At 44.0% G+C, this 20,507-nt stretch overlaps 2 protein-coding genes across 2 annotated transcripts; one reads left to right on the top strand and one right to left on the bottom strand.

Annotated features, from left to right (window-relative positions):
• Window positions 1-701: 701 nt before the first annotated feature.
• Window positions 702-2,981, top strand: LOC101470946 (serotonin N-acetyltransferase). Its single transcript, XM_004563007.4, has 4 exons — window positions 702-811; window positions 1,253-1,495; window positions 1,785-1,939; window positions 2,033-2,981. Exons 2-4 carry the CDS (start codon window positions 1,342-1,344, stop codon window positions 2,399-2,401), a joined length of 678 nt encoding a protein of 225 aa, XP_004563064.1. The 5' UTR covers window positions 702-811; window positions 1,253-1,341; the 3' UTR covers window positions 2,402-2,981.
• Window positions 2,982-6,576: 3,595 nt separating this feature from the next.
• evplb (envoplakin b) lies at window positions 6,577-19,916 on the bottom strand. The gene is made up of 22 exons (XM_004563006.4): window positions 19,763-19,916; window positions 16,465-16,564; window positions 16,116-16,270; window positions 15,803-15,926; window positions 15,575-15,706; window positions 15,453-15,494; window positions 15,193-15,354; window positions 14,967-15,074; window positions 14,779-14,874; window positions 14,592-14,702; window positions 13,764-13,910; window positions 13,517-13,671; window positions 13,327-13,424; window positions 13,029-13,198; window positions 12,757-12,935; window positions 11,867-12,005; window positions 11,570-11,763; window positions 11,331-11,481; window positions 11,139-11,222; window positions 10,887-11,027; window positions 10,516-10,608; window positions 6,577-10,354 (listed from the first exon to the last, which is right to left on the bottom strand). Exons 1-22 carry the CDS (start codon window positions 19,801-19,803, stop codon window positions 6,854-6,856), a joined length of 6,123 nt encoding a protein of 2,040 aa, XP_004563063.3. The 5' UTR covers window positions 19,804-19,916; the 3' UTR covers window positions 6,577-6,853.
• Between the last annotated feature and the right edge of the window lie 591 nt (window positions 19,917-20,507).

Genomic DNA, 20,507 nt, shown 5'->3' with positions numbered 1-20,507 from the left:
TGGGAGCACTTCTAACACTTTGGCAGCCCAGCAGAAGGTTTTTATAAAATTGTCTTGCTGATCTTACACCTTTTTTGTAAGCCCTCCAGTCCTAGAAGGTAATTTAATGTCAGTCCGTCTTTTTGAGCACAGGAACCTTTTTTAAAGTCACAGAAACCAAACTGTGAACACCAACAGTGTCCAGTAAGTTTACTCCAGTGCTGTACCTTAACAGTGTTTAAAGGGGATCCATTATGTTCTCAGTTATTTGGTTTTGAGGCTCTAATAAAGTGTCTTAGTAGTTCAACATAATCTTTATTTATCCCACACTGGGTGATAAGTTGCTTCCTCTCAGATCATCCTCTGTGTGAAACAAGTTCCTCCCGCTTTCATGCCAACTTTGTTCTGATTGGCTGCCCCTTGACAATGAACATTTGAACTAACATATGTGGATGCCATCCCCAGAGCAGCCTTCTCCCTCAGACGAGCTGAGACATTTCACCCCTAAACATTTTTAGGTGATTCAATCAACAGCCCAAACATAAAATTATGGAGCGTTGGGAACCACTTACATACAGTGCTTCCCTTTTTATCCAAAACACACTGTGGAGTCTGTGTGCGTGTGTGTGTGTTCAGTGAGAGAGGAGATAAAGTGCCTGTAATGCGCCGAGTTGTGGAAACAACTTCTGTAATCCTTCACCATGTGACTCATAGTAATAATCACTCCATAATGAAGAGAGCTGTGCAGCAGGTGAGACGCAAACAGAGAGACGCAGAGCTGCTTCAGCAGTCACTCCGCAAACTTAACGGACTTACACGTCAACACCTTCCGGTAAGTATCGCTCACAGCCTGGTTGTTGCTTTGGAAAGTGTACAAGTGATGGATGACAGAGGTTTGTTTCGTTATAATCTGCTTCTTATCAGACTTGACCGCACTGGATAGTTTGATCAAATGCAATAAAAGCACTTAAGCAAACTTTTACCACCTGCAGCTGCTCCAGGGGCATCATGGCTCCCTGTACACAAGCCAAGAAAAAAAAAGCCAGCAGTGGTGACTCAGTGAGTCATCAATCATTGTCTGTCGGTTTTAATGGTAAATACCAACAATGGCTTCTGTTGATTACAGGGTTCAGAAAATGGCCCTACACTGTTGTGACCTTTTTTTTATTCATTCATTGACAGCCAAAATATTCAAATGCAAATCAGCCTGTGAATCACAGCTAGGAGATCTGTTCTATAAATACGGATCCAAACCCCCCTGTTGTCCTCGCAGGGCCCGACAGAGGTGATCCTGCGAAGCAGGAAGGAGAGCAGGAGAGCGCAGAAACACTTTTTTCCGGGAGGAGAGCGCAGTGTCGTATAATGTCAGTTGTGGGCGCGCAGCCTTTCATCAAGCCAATGCAGTCCCCACCTTCAGTTTCGCCCGGTATCCAAAGGAGACACACGCTTCCCGCGAGTGAAGTCCGACCGCTCAACACGCAGGATGCCATAAGCGTCTTTGAAATCGAGCGAGAGGGTAAGTGATCCTTCCTGTGGGTCTTATGCTGACGCAGAAATCCGCTCTGGACTTTTTGCTGAGTGGAAATAATGATTTTGTTAAAGTGTGGTTTCATGTGGGGATTTGATTTATTTAACGAAGTCACGTGATGCATTTTTCTTTGGTGTATGAACTAAAGATGTCGTGATTGCTCCACAGTCGATTAATTGATCGATTTGGTCCGTTTAAATGTGTGCGTAAAAGTTGTGCCAAACCGCTATTGCGCACGGACCACCAATCTCTCTCTCTCTCTCTCTCTCTCTCTCAGCATTTATCTCAGTGTCAGGTGAGTGCCCCCTCCACCTGGATGAAGTACGTCACTTCCTCACACTGTGTCCAGAGCTATCCATGGGCTGGTTTGAGGAGGGTCGGTTGGTGGCTTTTATCATCGGCTCTCTGTGGGACCAGGACAGGCTCACCACAGTAAGACATCCTGCATTTTTTTTTCTCTCTCTGTCCTTTCACAGTTAAAAATCATCACTAATTATTAAACCTCCCATTTCCGCTCCCCTCCAGGAAGCGCTGACGCTCCACAAGCCCTGCGGCTCCACCGTGCACATCCACGTCTTGGCTGTCCATCGCACTTTCAGGCAGCAGGGCAAAGGTCCCATCCTCATGTGGCGCTACCTGCAGTATCTCCGCTGCCTGCCCAACGTGCGCCGAGCGGTGCTGATGTGCGAAGACTTCCTCATCCCCTTCTACCGCAAGTCGGGCTTCAAGGTGCTGGGGCGATGCGCCATCACCGTGGCCAACCTGACCTTCACCGAGATGTGGTACCCAATCAGCGGCCACGCGTACATGCGCCGCAACAGCGAAGCGATCCGCTTCCCTCAGCACCCCCTGACTGTGCCCCTGACAAAGACTGACGAACGCGTTGATGTATGAAGTGCTTACTGAGGGCCGAGCAGGCTGTCTTTAATCTAAGAGGAAGGAATTCAGTGTTGTTCTCTGTAGCATCTTTCAGGGTTTGTCTCAAGTTTCCAGCCGTTTCTCTGATTTGTTGGACTTTTGATCCCATGTGAAATGATTTTAATATGTATAATAAAACAAAGGATGTACTATATACTGTACTGTGACGTGTTATAAATATGCGAGAAGAGTCAAGTAGTGAGTAACTGGAGTTAAATGTCGCATTTGTGGTAGACTTTGCGCTTGGGTGTAAAGCTGTCTTCTGCTAAGCACCTTCCTGGGCTTCCTACAACTGTGGTCTGACGTCAGTAAACCGGGCTTTAGCAGCTCAGTCACAGCTCCACCATCCTCCAGCTCCTCCTCAGCTCCATTAGGGGGCTTTAGCTATTGTAATCACCGAGTGGGGATTAGTTAACCTGTAGGACCAATGACCTTTACCTAGAGAAGCACAAACAGAGCAGGTTGGCGTTAGTTGTGACGACAGTTTGACAAACCATGTAATTTTTTTTAAGTTCTTTTCTGTGACAGTGTTTCAATAAAATGTTTTATACTGTTTTTTAAGATGAAAAAGTTTCATTTTTAATGTAATTTGTTCTCTCAGACATTTGATATTCTCTTTGCTGTAAGATTGCACTAACCATAGCTTACACAAGCACCCACTGTCTTTAGCTGTCCCTGCACTCCATGCTGTAGACAGTGTGCTGTGCAGGTGAAGCTGTAATCCATGACACAGTCACCGACTCAGGTGTAATCCCCTAACGTACCAGGACGAGCTGCTCCCACCCCTCTGAAGGACAAACCTGGTAGTGGTCACCTCATAAATGACCCAGAACTGTCACATCAACACTACCTCAGAGTGGAAGTCTGAATGTAAGCGCATTTATGGATATTTCTTAAAAAGCTATGGGGAGAAAAATCATCACAGGATTAAAATTGCTCTCTCTTGGATGTGAGAGACGAGCTGGATTCTATCTTTACACTTTGTACCTTAAAGATCAGGTACTTATTTAGACCCCTGTATTTCCTACGTCATGAAGGCCAAACCTTAACCTCTGGTGATTTGGTACTTCCCTGTAATGGTCCAAAAATGATGATTATGGTCCAAAAGTAGGGAATTTGAATCTGCACCTGTAGCCACTAAACACAGAGGGATTTAAACTCATCAGAAATGGAAATAAAACTTTAAAACCATTAAAATATAATCCAACCATTTTCTTCCACTTACCCAGCTGCAGTCTGTCCGAGCTATCAGTGACCGAACACGGTTCAGTGGAATGTAAGTATGTGCATACAGTAGTTTTGTGAAGTATGAAGACATAATGACGCAAGACTCAGACTGTGAAAAATCAGTCAGTGCCTCTCATCTGATCACCTTAGGATCAGCTGGGGGGTTTTTTTGTTAATTAGAAGAAGAAAAAATTGTAAATAAATGTAAAACTGATTGGGGTGCAGTTATACACTCAATAGTCTCTCCATTAGGTACACCTGATCAGCTGTGCGTTAATGCAAATATCTGATCAGCCAATCACATTGCAACATTTCAGTGCATTTAGGCGTGTAGACATTGACGAGGTGACCTGCTGAAGTTCAAACTGAGCATCTGAGTGAGAATGAACTGGGATTTAAGTAACTTTGAAGGTGGCATGGTTGTTGGTGCCAGGCAGGCTGGTCTGAGTGTTTCAGAAACTGCTCATCTGCTGGGATTTTCCAACACAGCCATCTGTAGGCTTTACAGAAAATGGTCTGAAGAAGAGAAAACATCCAGTGAGCAGTAGTGTTCTGGCTGAAAGGCGATGGTAAGCCAACTCATCTCCTGATTTATTACAACCACAGAAGAGCATCTCTCAGTGCACATTGAACATGGAGCTGCAGAAGAGCACACTGGGTGGTGCTTGTGCCAGCTAAATAGGAAACTAAGGCTACAATTAGTACAAGCTCACCAAATTGGACAATAGAAGAAGTTTTATTAGCTAGAGTCGGTTAAACATTGCCTGATCTGATGAGTCTCGATTTCTTCTGTGACATTCAGATAGTGGGTGTCAGAATTTGGCATAAACATGGGTCCATCCTACCTGGTATCAGGCGGATGCTGCTGGTGTAAAGGTGTCGGGGACATTTTCTTGGTTAACCATGGGTCTCGTAGCACCAAATGAGCATCATTTAAACATCACACCTACTAGAGTATTGTTGCTGACCATGTTCATTCCTGTATGACCGTAGTGCACCCATCCTCTGATGTCCCCCTCAGATTCAACCAATCTAACTTGTTGAATCTGTGCCGCAAAGAATTAAAGCAGTTCTGAAGGTAAAAGGCTGTCCGAGCAAAAGCCACCTACCTAATAAAGCAGCTGGTAAGTGAAAGTTTTGTCTCTCTCTTTTACTGTATAAAAATGCTCTCTTTAAATATGATTTTTTCCAGGAAACTGAACTATTTCAATTTGTGACTCCTTTTAAAAATCTTGTAGACTTTGGGAAGGATGATTGCATCAAAGATTTTTTCACATTCTTTCAGTTAAATTTTTCTCTTCCAGCAGAAATCTGCAGAGTGAAGTTGGCTCGCAGCGATATTGTCTTATGGCTGATTCCAGCCAGCTGGCACCTTTGCACATTTTGCTCGATGGGAGTTTCTTCCTCCTGGCAGAAAGTTTTATTTTAGTCTTGTGATACTGAGGTCTTCATAAGGCCATGCATGCTGTTTATTTAAGGATTTGTCAGTGTGTGGATGACTGTGATGAGAACTCATATAGTTTGCAGCTTTATATTTAAATGCTTTCAGTAATGATCAATTTCAAGTAGCAACAATAGACTGAAAATTTGCTGCCTATATTTATTTAAAGAGTGCAAATACTGGACGGGCTGCCTGAATGAGAGCGCTCCAAATGGTAGCTGATATGTTGTTGGCATGATTGCAGGGCAGGCATATGTGAGGCTTTGCCGTCTTCATTCACAGAGTCCAAATCAATTCAGAGACCCATTGTCAATGTTTAACCGATAGCGCCGTAGTCTAGAATTATAACTGCAATAATCAAACAAAACAAAGAGGAGCTTCCAATTATCACATACGTCACTCGGGCAATAATCGGTGAGTCCAAAGGGACCACTTTTGCTGCTACGCACTAGTGATGCTGCCATATAGCAGGCTTTTTAATAGGCAGGCGGTTATTAGACACGCATTATGGGGTTAGACACAAAAACATCTGAAATCCACAATTTAACTCCAATTTTCACTTTGAAAAAATGAGAAATTACATCATTATGTGAGCCAACTACATTAAGTGAGATGACCCAACCAAATCAGGGGACATCCTTCATCCCCCCGGCTTTGGACACAGAATGGGGCTACTGCAGTCTCCAGACAGGCTCACGTGCAATAATCCCACAAAGTCCTTACAGTCACCGGGTAATCTGGCAGGCAGACATCCCAGCATGGAGGCCACACATTCCCAACACCGTTTTCTATCACCACCGCAGTGTTAGACCATAACCAATATCACAACTTAGGCCCATGTAGACAAATCAGCTTCTGCACGCTCCTTTGCTCATCGGCCTGGAGACAAGAAGGCGTGCACGTCGCTGGGGCAGTCTGTTATTAGACGCACGCCTCAACGAGTTCGACCTTGTTAACCTTAACGCACTACAGTGCTCTTATGTGACTCATGTTTAATCTGTATCCGTAATCCACCATTTCCAAACATATGACTCGCTGGGGTTGGCAGCTTTGTACAACTATTTTCATGAGAGGGGTATTTGTAGTTGCAACACAAGCGTCACTTATGAAGAACACTGTTTCTGGTAATGCCAGATTCCTCATATTAATGTTGAAAACTAGGAGTCCGCGGTCATCATGGACTGTATATAAAACATGGACAAAGCTGGCAAACTAAAAAGTGAAGGCCGGAGAACTGGAGAAGTGGCTTGAACCTGCAATGTCCAGCAGGGGGCAGCAAATGCAGCTGCATAAAGTTGTACAGAAGTCTGCTTTATGACCTGAGTAAACGCTTTCCAGATGAGTTTATAGGTTCTATTGCTACTTTCAGATCATACCGACTCAGTTCTGCAGCACTTTGATGTCCAGGTTACACCCGTGACTGGTCAAAAGCCTATCACAGGCTGCAGCTGGTTGTATTTTAAATAACAAGGCAGAAAAAAAATCAAAGTGAAGCATTTTAATAAGCCCCTATGCAGCACATACATAACAAAAAATAACTGTTTTCACAGCAGACCAACAATAGAACTGGAAAAAATGAAACAGATAAAAGTGTGCAGCTCTACCAGACACTTTTTTTTCAGTGTTTTCAAAACATATGAACACCTGTCTTTCTCTTTTTCTTTCCCCCCTAAATATGTTAAATAGACTTTTCATGCACCCTCTAGCACCACAGTCTGTAGAAAATTAAATCTTTAGCTAAATTTAGACTTTAAAACTTCCTAGAAACGGAAGTTTGAGTATGATGGAGCATTGGCAACGTCAGTGGAGGTTGCAGGAAGAAGCAAGAGGCCTGTGCTGAAATCTTTTCTACACAGATCCATCGCCTGTTTGTATGATATCTTCCCTTTACTGATGGGGTCCACCAGCTCCTTTGTGTGGGAAGCCTCATCTTGCAGATCTTTTGCCGTTGTGCTGTCAATCAGACCGGTGGCGAGAGCTTCCTTGATAGTGAGGCGGCCTGCTTTGGTGGGATCTACCAACCCGCCGGTCAAATACTGCGCCTCTAAGTACCTCCTGGCATTTTCTTGGGGAATGAACCCTTTCTGTGCTGCCTGTCCTACAGCGAGACGCTGTTTGGTCACAGGATCCTCGACTCCGGTGAAGGCCTTCTGGGCATTCAGAAGCTTATACTTTTGGTTTGTGTCAATGAGGCCCTGTTCAGCTGCTTTGTGGACAGACAGCTTGTCCTTTTTGCCCAGATCAACTATTCCACCGGTGGCTGCTTGTGCCTCCAGCAGCTTTAGAGCAGTGTCGGCATCAATGAGACCGCGGGTGAGGGCACTTCTCACAGACATGCGGCTTTCGGTGGTGGTGTCAAAAATGCCAGAGATTGGGAAAAACTCATCACCTGGTAAAGCGCTGAGGTTGGTCAGACTGCCGAGACTGCCGCTGTATTGAGTGTTCAGGTTAGTGTAGGAGGACCTCAGAGATGAAGACATGGAGCTCAAGGGAGAGGTTGAGATGGGTTTGGTAGGAGCGGTTGGGATTGTTTTGGTGGGAGATTTTGGCATTAATGGAGGAACGTAGGGCTTGCTTCTTTCGCCTGCAACGAGGAGAGCAAACTCAGAAATGGGCATTTTCCCTTCCTTGTAGCGGCTCACGTCACGTTGAGTCAAACGGCCCTCCCTCAGAGCATCCCTCACAGAGTACTGATTCCCACTTTTTCGATCGTGCAAAATGATTGTATCTCCACCTGGACCAGTTGAAGTGATTTCCTCCCAGTCACACTCCAGCTCTGACAGCTTGATGTACTGGTTTCGATCGATTAGTCCCTGTAAGTAGGCATCGTAGGGTGACAGATCTTTACCAGTTTCTGGATCGAAGATGGTGATCTTGGTGGAAAGATTTGCCTCTCTGGTTTTAGTGTCAGAATGGTCCTCATGCTTTATTTTGTCCAGCATCTCGATGATGAGTTTGTCTTTCTCGTGTATTTTGTCCTTCTCTTTTAGGATCTCTTTTTCAAGCCTCTGTATTTCAGAGGACGTCTTAAGACTTCTCTGCCGCACCGTCAGGTTCCTCTCACTCATCAACTTGGACTGTTGCTGGAAGGTGATGCTGATACTCTGTCTTTGGGACTCTAAGGTTTTGAACTGCTTCAGGAGATCTTCCTTATCTCTCTGCAGAGCATCTCTGATGGAAATGAGAGTGGTCTCCTCCTGAGAAGTCACAGACCTTGACGTCTGCAGATGGGTCATTTTGAGGTGCGTGCTTTGAATGTTATCTTCTTGGTTCCGCCTGAGATTTCTCTCCTTTGTTACTAGCTCTCTGAGTTGTTCCCTTTCAGCTTCAACTGCTGGGTCTTTCTCCACACGGACAACTTCTCGGTAAACAACCTTCTCAATCGATTTTTCCTTTTGCAGAGTTTCAAGCTTGAGCTTTATGTTGCGGATTTCTCTCTCTAAACGATTGATTTCATTGCCCTCTGTCTCCAAGTTGTCATGTATACTACCAATAAGTTTGTCCAGCTGAGGATCCTTCTCCACTTTCAAGACCTCCTCGACAATTATTCTTTCCTCAATGGGTGGTGGGGTATTCTCCAGTTCAAGAATACGAGCTTTGATCTGTCTCAGCTCTGACTCTACTTGGATCTTCTTCTGACGATCATCCAGCTGAGCCAGCATAATCTCTTTATCTTGAATCAGAGCTCTGAGTTGTCGGACTTCCAGTTCAAGTTTTCTGCGGGTTTTCGTTTCATCATCCAGTTTCTTGTTTAATTTCTCATGCTCCAGGATCTGCTTAGGGTCCTTCTGAAGCCGAACCACTTCTTGTGTTAGAATTTTCTCCTGTGGCTTCTGCCTTTCGAGGGTGATGTGTTGGTTCTGCAGGTCAAAGAGACATTCCTCTAAAGATCGGCGCTGCTGAATCTCTTCTCTGAGGTTCCGTCGAAGCCTGTCAGCTTCTTTCTCCAGAAGAGGATCATTCTCATATTTAATGACTTCTTTATTCACTAGCTGTGTCTCCACTTTAGTTTTTTCAGCTTTCAGCTCATCCCTTTCTTTGCGCAGGTGGGTCAGAAGCTCTATGGTGGTGTGATAGTTGACTTGCAGACGGTTCATTTGGTTGTTTAGTCTTTGTAATTCCCTGATGACTTCTGGACTCTTTTCTTCTTTGATCACCTCTTGGGTCACCTCCTTGTACTCCACCTTGGGCTTCTGAGCCCGCAGTGTAACCAGAGTTTTTGTCACTGTGTCAATTTCTTTCTCCGTGTCCGTGCGGTTTTGGCTTGAATCCTGCAGCTCTTTTCTCAGACGTATCATCTCGACCTCTGTCTCAGGATCGACTCTGTAAATCTCGTTGATGATTTCCTTCACCTCCACCTTTGGCCTGAGATTCTCCAGTTCACTGTAACGTAACTGAAGGGTGGTCAGGTCTTTCATCAAGATAACGTTTTCATCCTTCTCTTCTTCCAAAGTCATCCGTAGCTTGTTTGACTCTTCAACCGTTTCCGGATCTTGTCGTACCTGGCTCACAACCTTCGTAATAACCTTGGGCTGGATGGTGGGGATGACCCTCTCCAGTGTGTTTATTTGGCTCCTTGTGCTAAAAATGTGATCATTGAGGGCCTTGCATCGGTACTCCTCCTCTGCAATATCACTCTGGAACAGAAGAACAGCTTTCAGCATCTCTGGATCTTTCTCAAGTCTCACCACTTCCTTTTTAACAACTTTCTCTATGATTTTTGGTTTCTGCTGAGCCAAAACGGTTATCTCTTTTTTCACTTGAACTGCCTCTGTGTTCCTCGTTTGGAGTTCCAGGCGCAACCTCTGTATCTCGTCTCGAAGCTTAGCTGCTTCTTTATCAAGCTGGGGGTCCTTCTCGTATTCGGTGAGGATCTTAGTCACTAGTTTAGGCTCGACTTTGGTTAGCTGCAGCTCCAGTTTGATAATCTTCTCATTGTTGATTTCAATCTCTGTTTTGGTGCCTGACCTTTTCAGTTCTTCATCCTCGATCCGACTTTTCAGCGACTTCAGTTCCATCTCCAGTTTGGGATCGCGGTAATATTGCACCACCTCCTTCTCCTCCAACCTCTCCACTCCTCTCCTGTTCTTCAGAGACATAAACCTCTTGCGGTATGTATCCAGGTTGTTTTCAGCATGAAGACGCCTGTTGACCTCCTCACTTAATTCCTTTTTCAGACTATCGCTTTGCTCCTGGTCTTTCATTTGGCTCTGGAGCTGCAGCTGCTGAGTGACAGCCACCTGACTGATTTTCTCTTCATTCTGCACATAAATAAAAGGACACAAAGGAGGTCAGAGAAGGCAGGTGAGGTGAGGTGGTGAGTATTATTTAATGTAAAAAAACAGAAAACAAAAAACACAGACACACAGTGAAATAACAACAACAATGCTGCTGGGTTTATTTTGATTCCATGATATCCTACCATAGCCATGATGTTCTTTGTTGTACCCAACTGATTTAGTAGCTGGTTGTTCTCTGCAGACACCTCAGCGAAGTGGTTCAACAGATCTTTCTCCTGTAGTAAAAGAAGAAGATTCTTATTTCCATCTACAATAATTTAAAATTTGGTTATACAGAAATGGCAAGACCGCAACAGAGAAAAAAGCAGGGAACTGTGAATTATGACAGTAAATAAGTCAAATACAGCATGACAAAAAGGTGGGTTGCAAAGCTGCTTGCAGAGTCACTTATTGACTCTGTTGAGCCAATGGTGTGCTTGAAGTAATGATTGACAAAGAAAAATATCTTTTTGTAGCTACTTTATTGCCTTTGTGTAGCTGTGTGAAACCATACCGTTCTCTGTATCGCCTGAGACAGAGTTGAAGTTTGACGTTTCAGTGAAACTGGTTCCTCGTCAACGTCTTCTTCACTCTCGTCAGCACCATCATCATCCGTCAGAATGGCACTGTAAGTGTTTGACTTGATCTCATAGTCCTGAAAAGAAATAGAAATACATTTAAACATTTAAGAATGGCATCATTTTGAGGCTATGCCTAATATACAGTAAATATTTCGCTAGGTTTAGGTCTTCTTCTCAGAACTCACATTTAAGACATTTTGCAGATTGCGGGAAAGGTCCTTGACGCGGTTAAGATCACCTGACTTCTTCTTGATGTCCTCTACCACTCTCTAAAAAATAACCAAAAGCAGACTTGAGCTATTTTATTTATAGACATCAGAGTCTTGTTAATGCATGTAAATAAAATGAAAATTACAAAACAAAATACTTCCACTCACCTTCTGAGAATTCTCCTTGCTTGTAATTTGTGCCACTCCGTCCGTAGGTTTGATCTTATTATCTGGCAAATTGACCAAGAAGAAGTCCAGCGACTGAACGGCACTCTGGAAATCCTGGTTTTTATTGACTGCTTGCTGCACAAGAGCAGACCTAAAGCAAAAACATACACGCGAGTTACAACAACACCCATGTGCAATGGTTACCACAATGCCTGATTTTGTCTTTACTTTTCTCTCACCTCTCCTGAAGCTGGCTATTGACCCTTGTGTAACGGTTTTTCAGGTTCTTCACCTGGTCCTCCTGGCGGCGGATGTCGGGACAATACTCATTGAGATTCTGTTGCAGAGAGTTGCACGCCTGCTCTGTCAGGTCCAATTCTTTGCCTAATTTCTTCAGCTCATCTTTCTTTGAGGCCACATCTTTACTCATTGCCTGTTTGACAACATAACGACAAAGAAAAGGCATGAGAAAAGACACATTTGCACGATTCCAGTTATCTATATTGTTGTGTACGTTTTAGATTTATTTACAACACCTGAAGCTTCTGGTTGCGGCTCTGAAGAGAGTTTGGTTGGTCAAGAATGGTGCCGTCTTTAGCCAGTTCTTTCTCAAACCCAGAGACAACGCCCTCTACGTTCTTTATCTCTTTCTCCAAGTACATGGAAGCTGTTGCTCTGATGAAAGCAGAGAAGTAGCAAAGTTAAATAAAATAAAGAAAACGCCACAAGAACACGCACATAGATATGCTACTCTACTATATCTGAACTGACACGTTGCTAAATGCTCAATTTAATGGTAAAATCCATTGAAACAATTGGCTATTTTTGTCCACTGTTTACCACAGCTGTCAATGTTGGGTGAGATGTGTCCATCTTTATTTACTACAGAGGCTGTAAAACCTTTTGAAATAAATCCAATACAGGTCATTCAGTCAGAGAAGTTCACTTCTGACTGTTGTCTCTTTCTTTATGTTTCTGGGGTGAAGGGGACCCCTCCTCTGTCAATAAAACATGTGCATGATGCCTTTTATCTTGAGTCTAAAGGTCCAAGAACGGACTGAAATGTCCATCCACAGCACGCGAACGCCTACAAATTCTCTTCTCCTCCACCTCTGGTGTAATCCATATGTAGCCGGTCTCTAGCCACATATATAAAACACGATCAGGTGGAAGGGAGATAATTGTATTCAATTATGGTGGGGGAACATGACGGTTTCCACAAACCTGCTTATTTTTAATGGCTTAATTATACGTTTATGACGTATCATTTTTCATTCAAGGCATAATTACACGCTAGTCTATGTATATTTATGAGTGAACTAGGCTTTTTTTCTATTAAAACACTTCCATTATAATGACTGCACTTTAAGGAAGATTTCATTCTAGATTTGAGATTTTATTTAGAATTTCATTCTAATGTTCGTACTTTTTATTATAAAGGTCGATGAGAGCATTGATGTCATCAAACTTTTTGTTGGTGGCGCTGAGTTTAGGTGGTAGGGCAGAGGCGGTGGGACCCAGAGGTTTCTTAGCCAGAATAGGATCCACTTCTCTCTGGATGGCAGATTTCTCTGACTCTAGCTTCTTCACAGCGAGAGCCGATTTCTGGAGGGCAAAGGAACACGTTTAGATAGGACATAATTCAATTACGTTGTGACCTGTTTGGTGCCATTGAAGTATAATGCTCGTCATGTTTACCTCATGCTCTTGCAATCTGTTTGCCAGGTCCTGAGTTGGGTTACGGTTGTCTAACGGGGTCCTCGCTCGCCTCAGGATCTCCTTTTCCAGCGCCTCCAGGGCTTTATTGATTTTGCCTAATTCACTGAGGAGCTCTGCAACTCTGGGATTCTCTGGACTTTTAACAGCAACTGAGGAGAAAGGAAAACGGCTCTACAATGAAAAGACAGACTAGCCCAATCGTTTCAGAAAAGACTTCTGTCCTGGTCTGAAAGTCCAAGGAGATGAGAAGAAGTGAAGTGACTGCTTTTGTTCTCACCTCTTTTCTGAGTCTGAATCACTTCTACAGCAGGGCTCTTTAAGGAGGCTATGAGAGCAGATCTACGACGCTTTAGATCAGCCAGCTGTCTGTCCAGACTGAACACACACACACACAGTGCTGGTTTAAAATCAGCTTCAGGTTGAATTATAATCACCAATAAAGTATGCTGAAGGAGTCGTGATTATACCTATTCACTGTCTCCAAGGCCTCAGGATCAGGTGGTGGGATCATAAAACATGCTGCAGAGAGGGTTTTGGTTTTCCCACTGCTGTCCTGAAGCTTCCAGTTGTTATTATCAGAGCTGGACTTCAGGGTTAGCTTCTCACCACGTCGTACGGCACCCTAAAACAGATAGAGAAGGAAAGAGTAATCCCTAAATTTACTATCTCCAACATAAGGTGGCTGCCTGTAAATGACAGCTGTTGACATCGTACCTCTTCATCGATCCAGTCACACAGGGATATTACAGTGGTCGGTTTGCTGAGCTGCATTCTGCGCAACTTCAGAGGCACGACGCTATCGCTAAGTTCCCTGAGGGCAGCCAGGCGCTGCTCATTCCTCTTCACTGCTGGTTCATCTCCCTGAAAGTGAATTTCAAAACAGTTTCAAAGTAGTTTCCATGTTTTCCCACTGTTCAAGTAGTTAGAGGTACAAACTGATTCCTTGAGTATATCCTTAAATGGGGACAATGGGTTTATTTTGCACCATAACACAACAAAGTCACCATTGTTCAGCAAGGAAATGAACACTTTAATGAGCAGAATTAAGTATAAAGTATAAAGTCAATAAAGGCCGAACTGGTGGTTCTAAATGGGCCAAAGGTGCGAATGGTTATCTGTACACAGTATTATTAGGAGGAGACAGACATTTGAACTTTGTCATAAATCCCACACACTTAACAACTACAGTAGCACTGCTGTAATAACCATTTTAACATCCCTGATCTTGAACAGTGGCCTAAAATCATTCCTTTCTACGGCAGTCTCAGTCATCACAGCAGTTTGTTGTTGTTACAGTCCAGCTGAGTCTCCTAATTTCATGGGTATGGAAGTCTGTGCATTTAAAATTGTAACAGACTGAATTCCCAAACTGTTGTCTGGTTTGGTTTGGTGTTAATTTTTGGTAGAATTTTCCATGTACCACCTTTGACTAGTTGTCGGTCCCTCTTGTGTCAGCCATGAAAACATGGCTTTTCTATGCTTGTTAAGACTCCTAGAAGTTGCACAGAAATCACAACATATTTTTAAAAAACTGTGTCTTACCTCGAGTGCCAACAGGATCTCGGGGTTCGTCTTGTTCTCCATGGACTTTGAGTCCAGAGTCGAGCTGAGTCTCTCCAGAGATTCTGACAACCTTTCTGCATCCAATTGGAACTGCATTGAACAGTCAGCTGTTAGCAGCAGGCTCTTAGTCAACTGGAAACTTTTAATTTTCCTCACAGCTCTTTACCTTTTTGTAGTTGTCAATATTGTCCAGGTGTACTTCCTGTGCCAGACACAGGTTGAGAAAGGCTTGCCATTCAGCTTGTACCGTATCTCTGTGTGCCTGACAACGACATCAACGATCATGTTTAATTAATGCTACAACCTACAGCCATACGGGACAGTAGGATGATTTATCACAGATGTAAAATGTACTTTTATGGTTGGGCTGCCGGGGTGTTTCATCTTAATGAGGTTATCTCCTTCCTCCTGCAGCTGGTTGACTTCTTGCTCGTGTGCTAACAGTCCGTTAGCTTTGAATTTCTGTGCAAAAATGAAACGTGCAAGTGCTCAATTCAAAGTTGCCTTTGCACCGATAAAATCACAAACTGGGACTTTAACTAATAATAATCACTCAGCATGCGTGATGCTGGATTCTCACCTCATACTCCATGCGGACGCTCGGCGGGTCAACCATGCGATCACTCCAGTCTCTCTGGAGGATCCTATCCTGCTGGTTCGACAGGTAGATCAGCTCCTTGCTGCAGCTTTGCATGTACTCGTATAAAGAAGCCAGGTGGTTGCGCCGTCGCTCGGAGCTCTCCTGCAGAACACGCAAGGTGCAAACAACATATGAACACCACACACAACACTCCTCAAGTTTAACTCCAAGTGGCAAATTTACTAATTAAATCGACTTACAAAAAGTTCAGCATATTTCTCTTTGACGGCAGCGTACTGCTCCTGTGAACAAACAAGAAGCACGTTAATGATCCATCTTGCACGCAGGAACTGTACATACATGTGAAGCTTTGCTCTGCTACCTGTGAGAGGGTAGTGCTGGGCTTCAGCTGGTCTTGATAGGCCTTGATCTCCTGATGGCGAAGGTTATGAGCTGCTATCTGCCTCTCTACATCAGAAAGCTTAGGGCCGTATGCCTCCGCTCTCAGCTGTTTCTGTGAAACACAACAGAGAACCATTCAAGATTCAAGCGGCTACTAAAAATCTCTGAAGGACTTTAAGGTTGCAGAAATTTTGGTCGTTCAACTGACCAGCCTCTCATCAAACAGAGGACCCCAGCCAATCTTTTGGGTCAGGTCCACATCTTGTACCGATTCGTACACTTCCCTGAAGGTAGCACAGTCCTTGGCCCAGCGATAGTGGAGATTTACCACACTGAGAGACAAAATGTTTAAGTTAGAAGTGAGAAGATGGGTGGAGAGCAAGGAAAGGGATTGTGGAAATGATTGTTTGTGGCGAGTGTGCCTCCGTGGCATGTAACAGATCAAGTTCTGTCTGCTTGGCATGCATGCTAGCGTTTGTGCGTGTTTGAATTTTGGCCATGACACCCCTAAACACACTCACTCCTTCTCAATCTCTTTAGCCTGAGGGTGTTGAAGCTTCTTGGCTCCGCCCACGTCCATGAAAAGATCCTTGAGCAGTCCCTCGGCCTGGGCCAGGTTGTCTGCATTCTCCTTCTTGTGGAGCAGTTGCTCGTTATTCCCCTTTCGCTCTTTGTCCTGCACAGGAGAACCGCAAATGCAACAAAGTAGCTTTTTTTTTTTTTTAAAAATCTCTAGATTTTTTTGCTAAACTTCTTGTGGAAAGGAAGTGCCTCAGAGATTCACTTTAACACTTATGGCAGAATGATAAGTTAAGTAAAGGAAATGCTGGCATACAGTGCCTCCACCTATGATTCATCAGGACTTCTTACCACAGCCAGCAGTTTCTCTGCTTGCAGGATATTCTTCTCCACTTGGTCTGCATTCTTTTGCATGCGAGAAATCAGCACAGCCAGTTCTTGGGCCTGAGTCCTGGGTAGGAACAGAGACAGATGATGGTGAAAATGCTCCCAATTAATCACTATCCTTATCTCCTCTGATTGGGTGTGCCTCATAAATACAAGTGGGCGTGTCTGGAGACGAGTTCCTGCCCCAAGTGGAGGAGTTCAAGTATCTCGGGGTCTTGTTCGCGAGTGATGGGAGAAGGGAGCTGGAGATCGACAGACGGATTGGGGCTGCAGCCGCAGTGATGCGGACGCTGCACCGGTCCATCATGGTGAAGAGAGAGCTGAGTGTAAAAGCGAAGCTCTCAATTTACCGGTCGATCTATGTCCCTACCCTCACCTATGGTCACGAACTGTGGGTAGTGACCGAAAGAACAAGATCGCGGATACAAGCGGCGGAAATGAGCTTCCTCCGAAGGGTGGCTGGCCTCTCCCTTAGAGATAGGGTGAGAAGTTCAGCCATCTGGGAGGGGCTCAGAGTAGAGCAGCTGCTCCTCCACATCGAAAGGAGCCAGCTGAGGTGGTTCGGGCATCTGACAAGGATGCCTCCTGGGCGCCTCTTGGGTGAGGTGTTCCAGGCATGTCCCACCAGGAGGAGGCCCCGGGGCAGACCCAGGACACGCTAGAGAGATTATATCTCCCGGCTGGCCCGGGAACGCCTTGTGTTCCCCCAGACAAGCTAGAGGAGGTGGCTGGGAGGTCTGGGCTTCTCTGCTTAGGCTGCTGCCCCCACGACCCAGCCCCGGATAAAGTGGAAGAAGATGGATGGATGGATGTGTCTGGAGAGGATATCCCTTCTCTGGTGCATCATACAGAGCCAAGAGTTTAAAACAAACCCTGCCACATATGCTGACTTTACTTTAGTCAATTTAACATGAGCATCCATTATTTTAAATCTGTGACAGAAAATAATGAAAAGCATAAAAGCCCAGTTTAAATATTTCCAGATGAACATGAAGAAAAAGAACATCCTAATTGTGAAAGTGGTTAAAGCTAAATGATGGTGTTATTTACCTTTCACACAAAGAAATCTGTTCAGCTGTGAACATAAAAACCAGCTCGGTGGCTCTTCGTGTTTCTTCACTTTAATGTCACTCATCAAACACTTTCCACGCAGCTCTTTGTTCTCATTAAATGTGTTTTTTTCTGTCATTCCTTCTTGGCTGTAGTATGAAAGACAACTATGTATCCTGACACACCCCAGATGAGGGGACGCACATTGCAGGGTAGAGGGGAGTGTCCCCCTGTCGCCTCCCTTTAGCAGTCAGGAATGCTGTCTGTGATGAGCTCAGACATCCCTGTTGCACCTTTAATCATATGATTAACCATTGATTGACATTTGTAGTCAGACATGATGGCTTCCAAAGGAGCACTGATGCAGGAGGGTAAGATCTAGGAGGGTGTTGTTTTCATGTCTTGCAGGGTAAAAAGGGTTTGGATTAATTTGCTCTGTCACGTCTTTAATCTATATTTAATTCATGTAGTAAAAAGAAGAGCAATTTCAACAGTGTGTGTCAATTTTTATTTTTTATTTTTTTTGGGGGGGGGGTGGGGGGGTGATTTTGCTTGGCCAGTGCTTGACAGCCCTGCCATAGCTGCTCGCTTTATATTAAAAAGCGCTTCATATTTCATGGTTTCTTTTGATTATTTTATTATATTTGAAATTAGTAAGAATTAGTAAGAATTTATCCCTTTTTGTTTTTAAATTGCCAGCTCTTTATCAAATAGGGTATGTAGTTATGTTATTGGTCCATGATTAAAATAAATAAACTGCAGTCCTGTTTAAAACAGCCACAGCTTAATTAACACTTGTCTTAACTAAAATTACATAAATATATACAACAACGATTTCATATAAAATAGTATTTTAAAATGTCAATTTTTTGCACTATAAAGTAAACTATAAATGTGTGTGTGTGTGTGTGTGTGTGTGTGTGTGTGTGTGTGTGTGTGTGTGTGTGTGTGTGTGTGTGTGTGTGTAATTAAATGACACACACATTTTCATTTCACAATTTGTAATTCTGACGTACTTTTAGGGAAAAACAGGATATAAATAGAATACTTCCTCGAGCACTGATTTCTCCTTTACTCAAACTGATTTTTACTACAAACATCTAAGATGCGGGTCACGTGCTTCATTCCTGAGAACCGCACAAGAAATACGTAGCGCTGCTGGAGCTCGTGACCCCCATGAATCGCGAATGTTCAGCTCTGTGCATCAGAAATGATGTGAATGCCCACAACACAATTCAATTAAGTTTTATTTATATAGTGCCAAATCAAATCACCAGTCACCTCTACAAGGTAAAGACCCTAAAATAGCACAGACAAAATCCAGATAATCAGACGACCCCCTTGATGACCAGGAACCTCCAGCACGACCATGGTTAGGGGAGGAAGACAAGGACAGAAGACGATGAAAATGCACAGTGGTGTATAAACTCAGTGCATCATGGGACGCGCCCACCACCCTGAGCCTGTCGCAGGCATGCAGGCGGAATAAACATTCACTTCATTCAGGTACAAGTGTCACTGCGCTGATTATGAAAGCAGCAGGAAAACCCTGCCCTGCCGCTCCTTCATGCCTTCTTTCCAGTCACACTTTCAAGTCTTTGGTTTCAGGTCACGCCCCACTGTAACAGTATGAGTGTGTTTGCCTGTGTCCCCTCACACCAGGATGAGATAAAACCCCTGCTTAATCGCTTCAAGAGTCCACACATTTAACATCGTCAGGAGTCAACTCACTTTTCCCCCTCGAACAACTGCAAAGCAAGTACTGCAAGCTGCACACTATACACGCTGTCGGATGAAACAACAGGGACGTTGTTGACGTATCGGCTGAGTGAGTCAGAACTTCAGCCTATTGAGTGGCACCAGAAATGGATAAAGTGAGTCAGTGAACTCTGGTGATACACCCCTTGGTCAAAGAAACAATTAAAAATGTGTGTGGTTAAGTGAAGGAGTTGGGCGAGGTGACAAACAAACTGACTTTAAAGTTAGTGACATGGAGACGAGAATGAATGAGACAGAAAGTCTGTTTGCACGTAAAAACACAGGCTGTACTTTAACACTCAGTGTGATTGTCGGGGGAAAGTGAAACAGCCTGTGCAAACATAAATGGGATCATGGCACAAAAAAAACACCATCAGGCATTTAAAAGAGAGAAACCAAGACAATACAGTAACACACACAGACAGAGGGAGAGAGAGAGTAAATCCCAACTCACTTGTTTAACTTCACAGTGCTGGGATCCTGTTTCTTCGACATCTTGGGACGTCGCTTGTGTGTATAATCTGAGTCCAAGTGTATTTCTTCCTAACGCTCTCTTCTTCCTCTTGCTCCCTTCTTGCCTCCCGTGGCGTCTCCCTCTCAGTTAAGGGAGCGTTCACCTGTCTCAGCTCCTCCCCGGGCCAGCAGGTGTGTTGCCAGGAAAAGCAGAGAGAGCGGCAGACCGGGCGGACCTGTTCCACGTTCCCGCAACCTCACATTCTAGGAGAATAATTGTGTTTACCCTTGTAATTTTGTGTGCTTGTGCTTTCTCAGAAGTGTGAGTGTGCTTCTTCTTTTTTCTCTCTTTTTTAATCCCTTTGCAGGAAACTCGAGAGGAAAATCTGACAGAACATCATTTTGCTCCTGAGGTTACACCAGAATCATTGATTAGCTCATATGTGACTTACAGTCAGCTCAGTGGGATTTGTTTTCCTTTTTTTTGATCATTTTACAGAATTTCATCATAGTAACGGGCTCTAAAGTTGCTTCTCACAAAGCACTCGTGGTCCCCTCAGAGATGATTACAGGGGAATGTAGAAAAACTAGCCACTTGACTGGATATCAGGCTCATCTTTACTCTCTTTGTTTAGATGTGACAATCAAAGGTCTAACCTAGATTTTCACTGTGCTACGTTTCAGTATTTGTTATCTGAGAAGTATGAATAAAAACAGAAAAGACAGAGTATGAAATCTAAATTGTA

This window comes from Maylandia zebra, linkage group LG4, assembly GCF_041146795.1.
Source record: "Maylandia zebra isolate NMK-2024a linkage group LG4, Mzebra_GT3a, whole genome shotgun sequence".
Taxonomy (NCBI): Eukaryota; Metazoa; Chordata; class Actinopteri; order Cichliformes; family Cichlidae; genus Maylandia; species Maylandia zebra.
The sequence above is the reverse complement of the archived record's forward strand: the minus strand, read 5'-3'. Positions and strand labels throughout refer to the sequence as shown.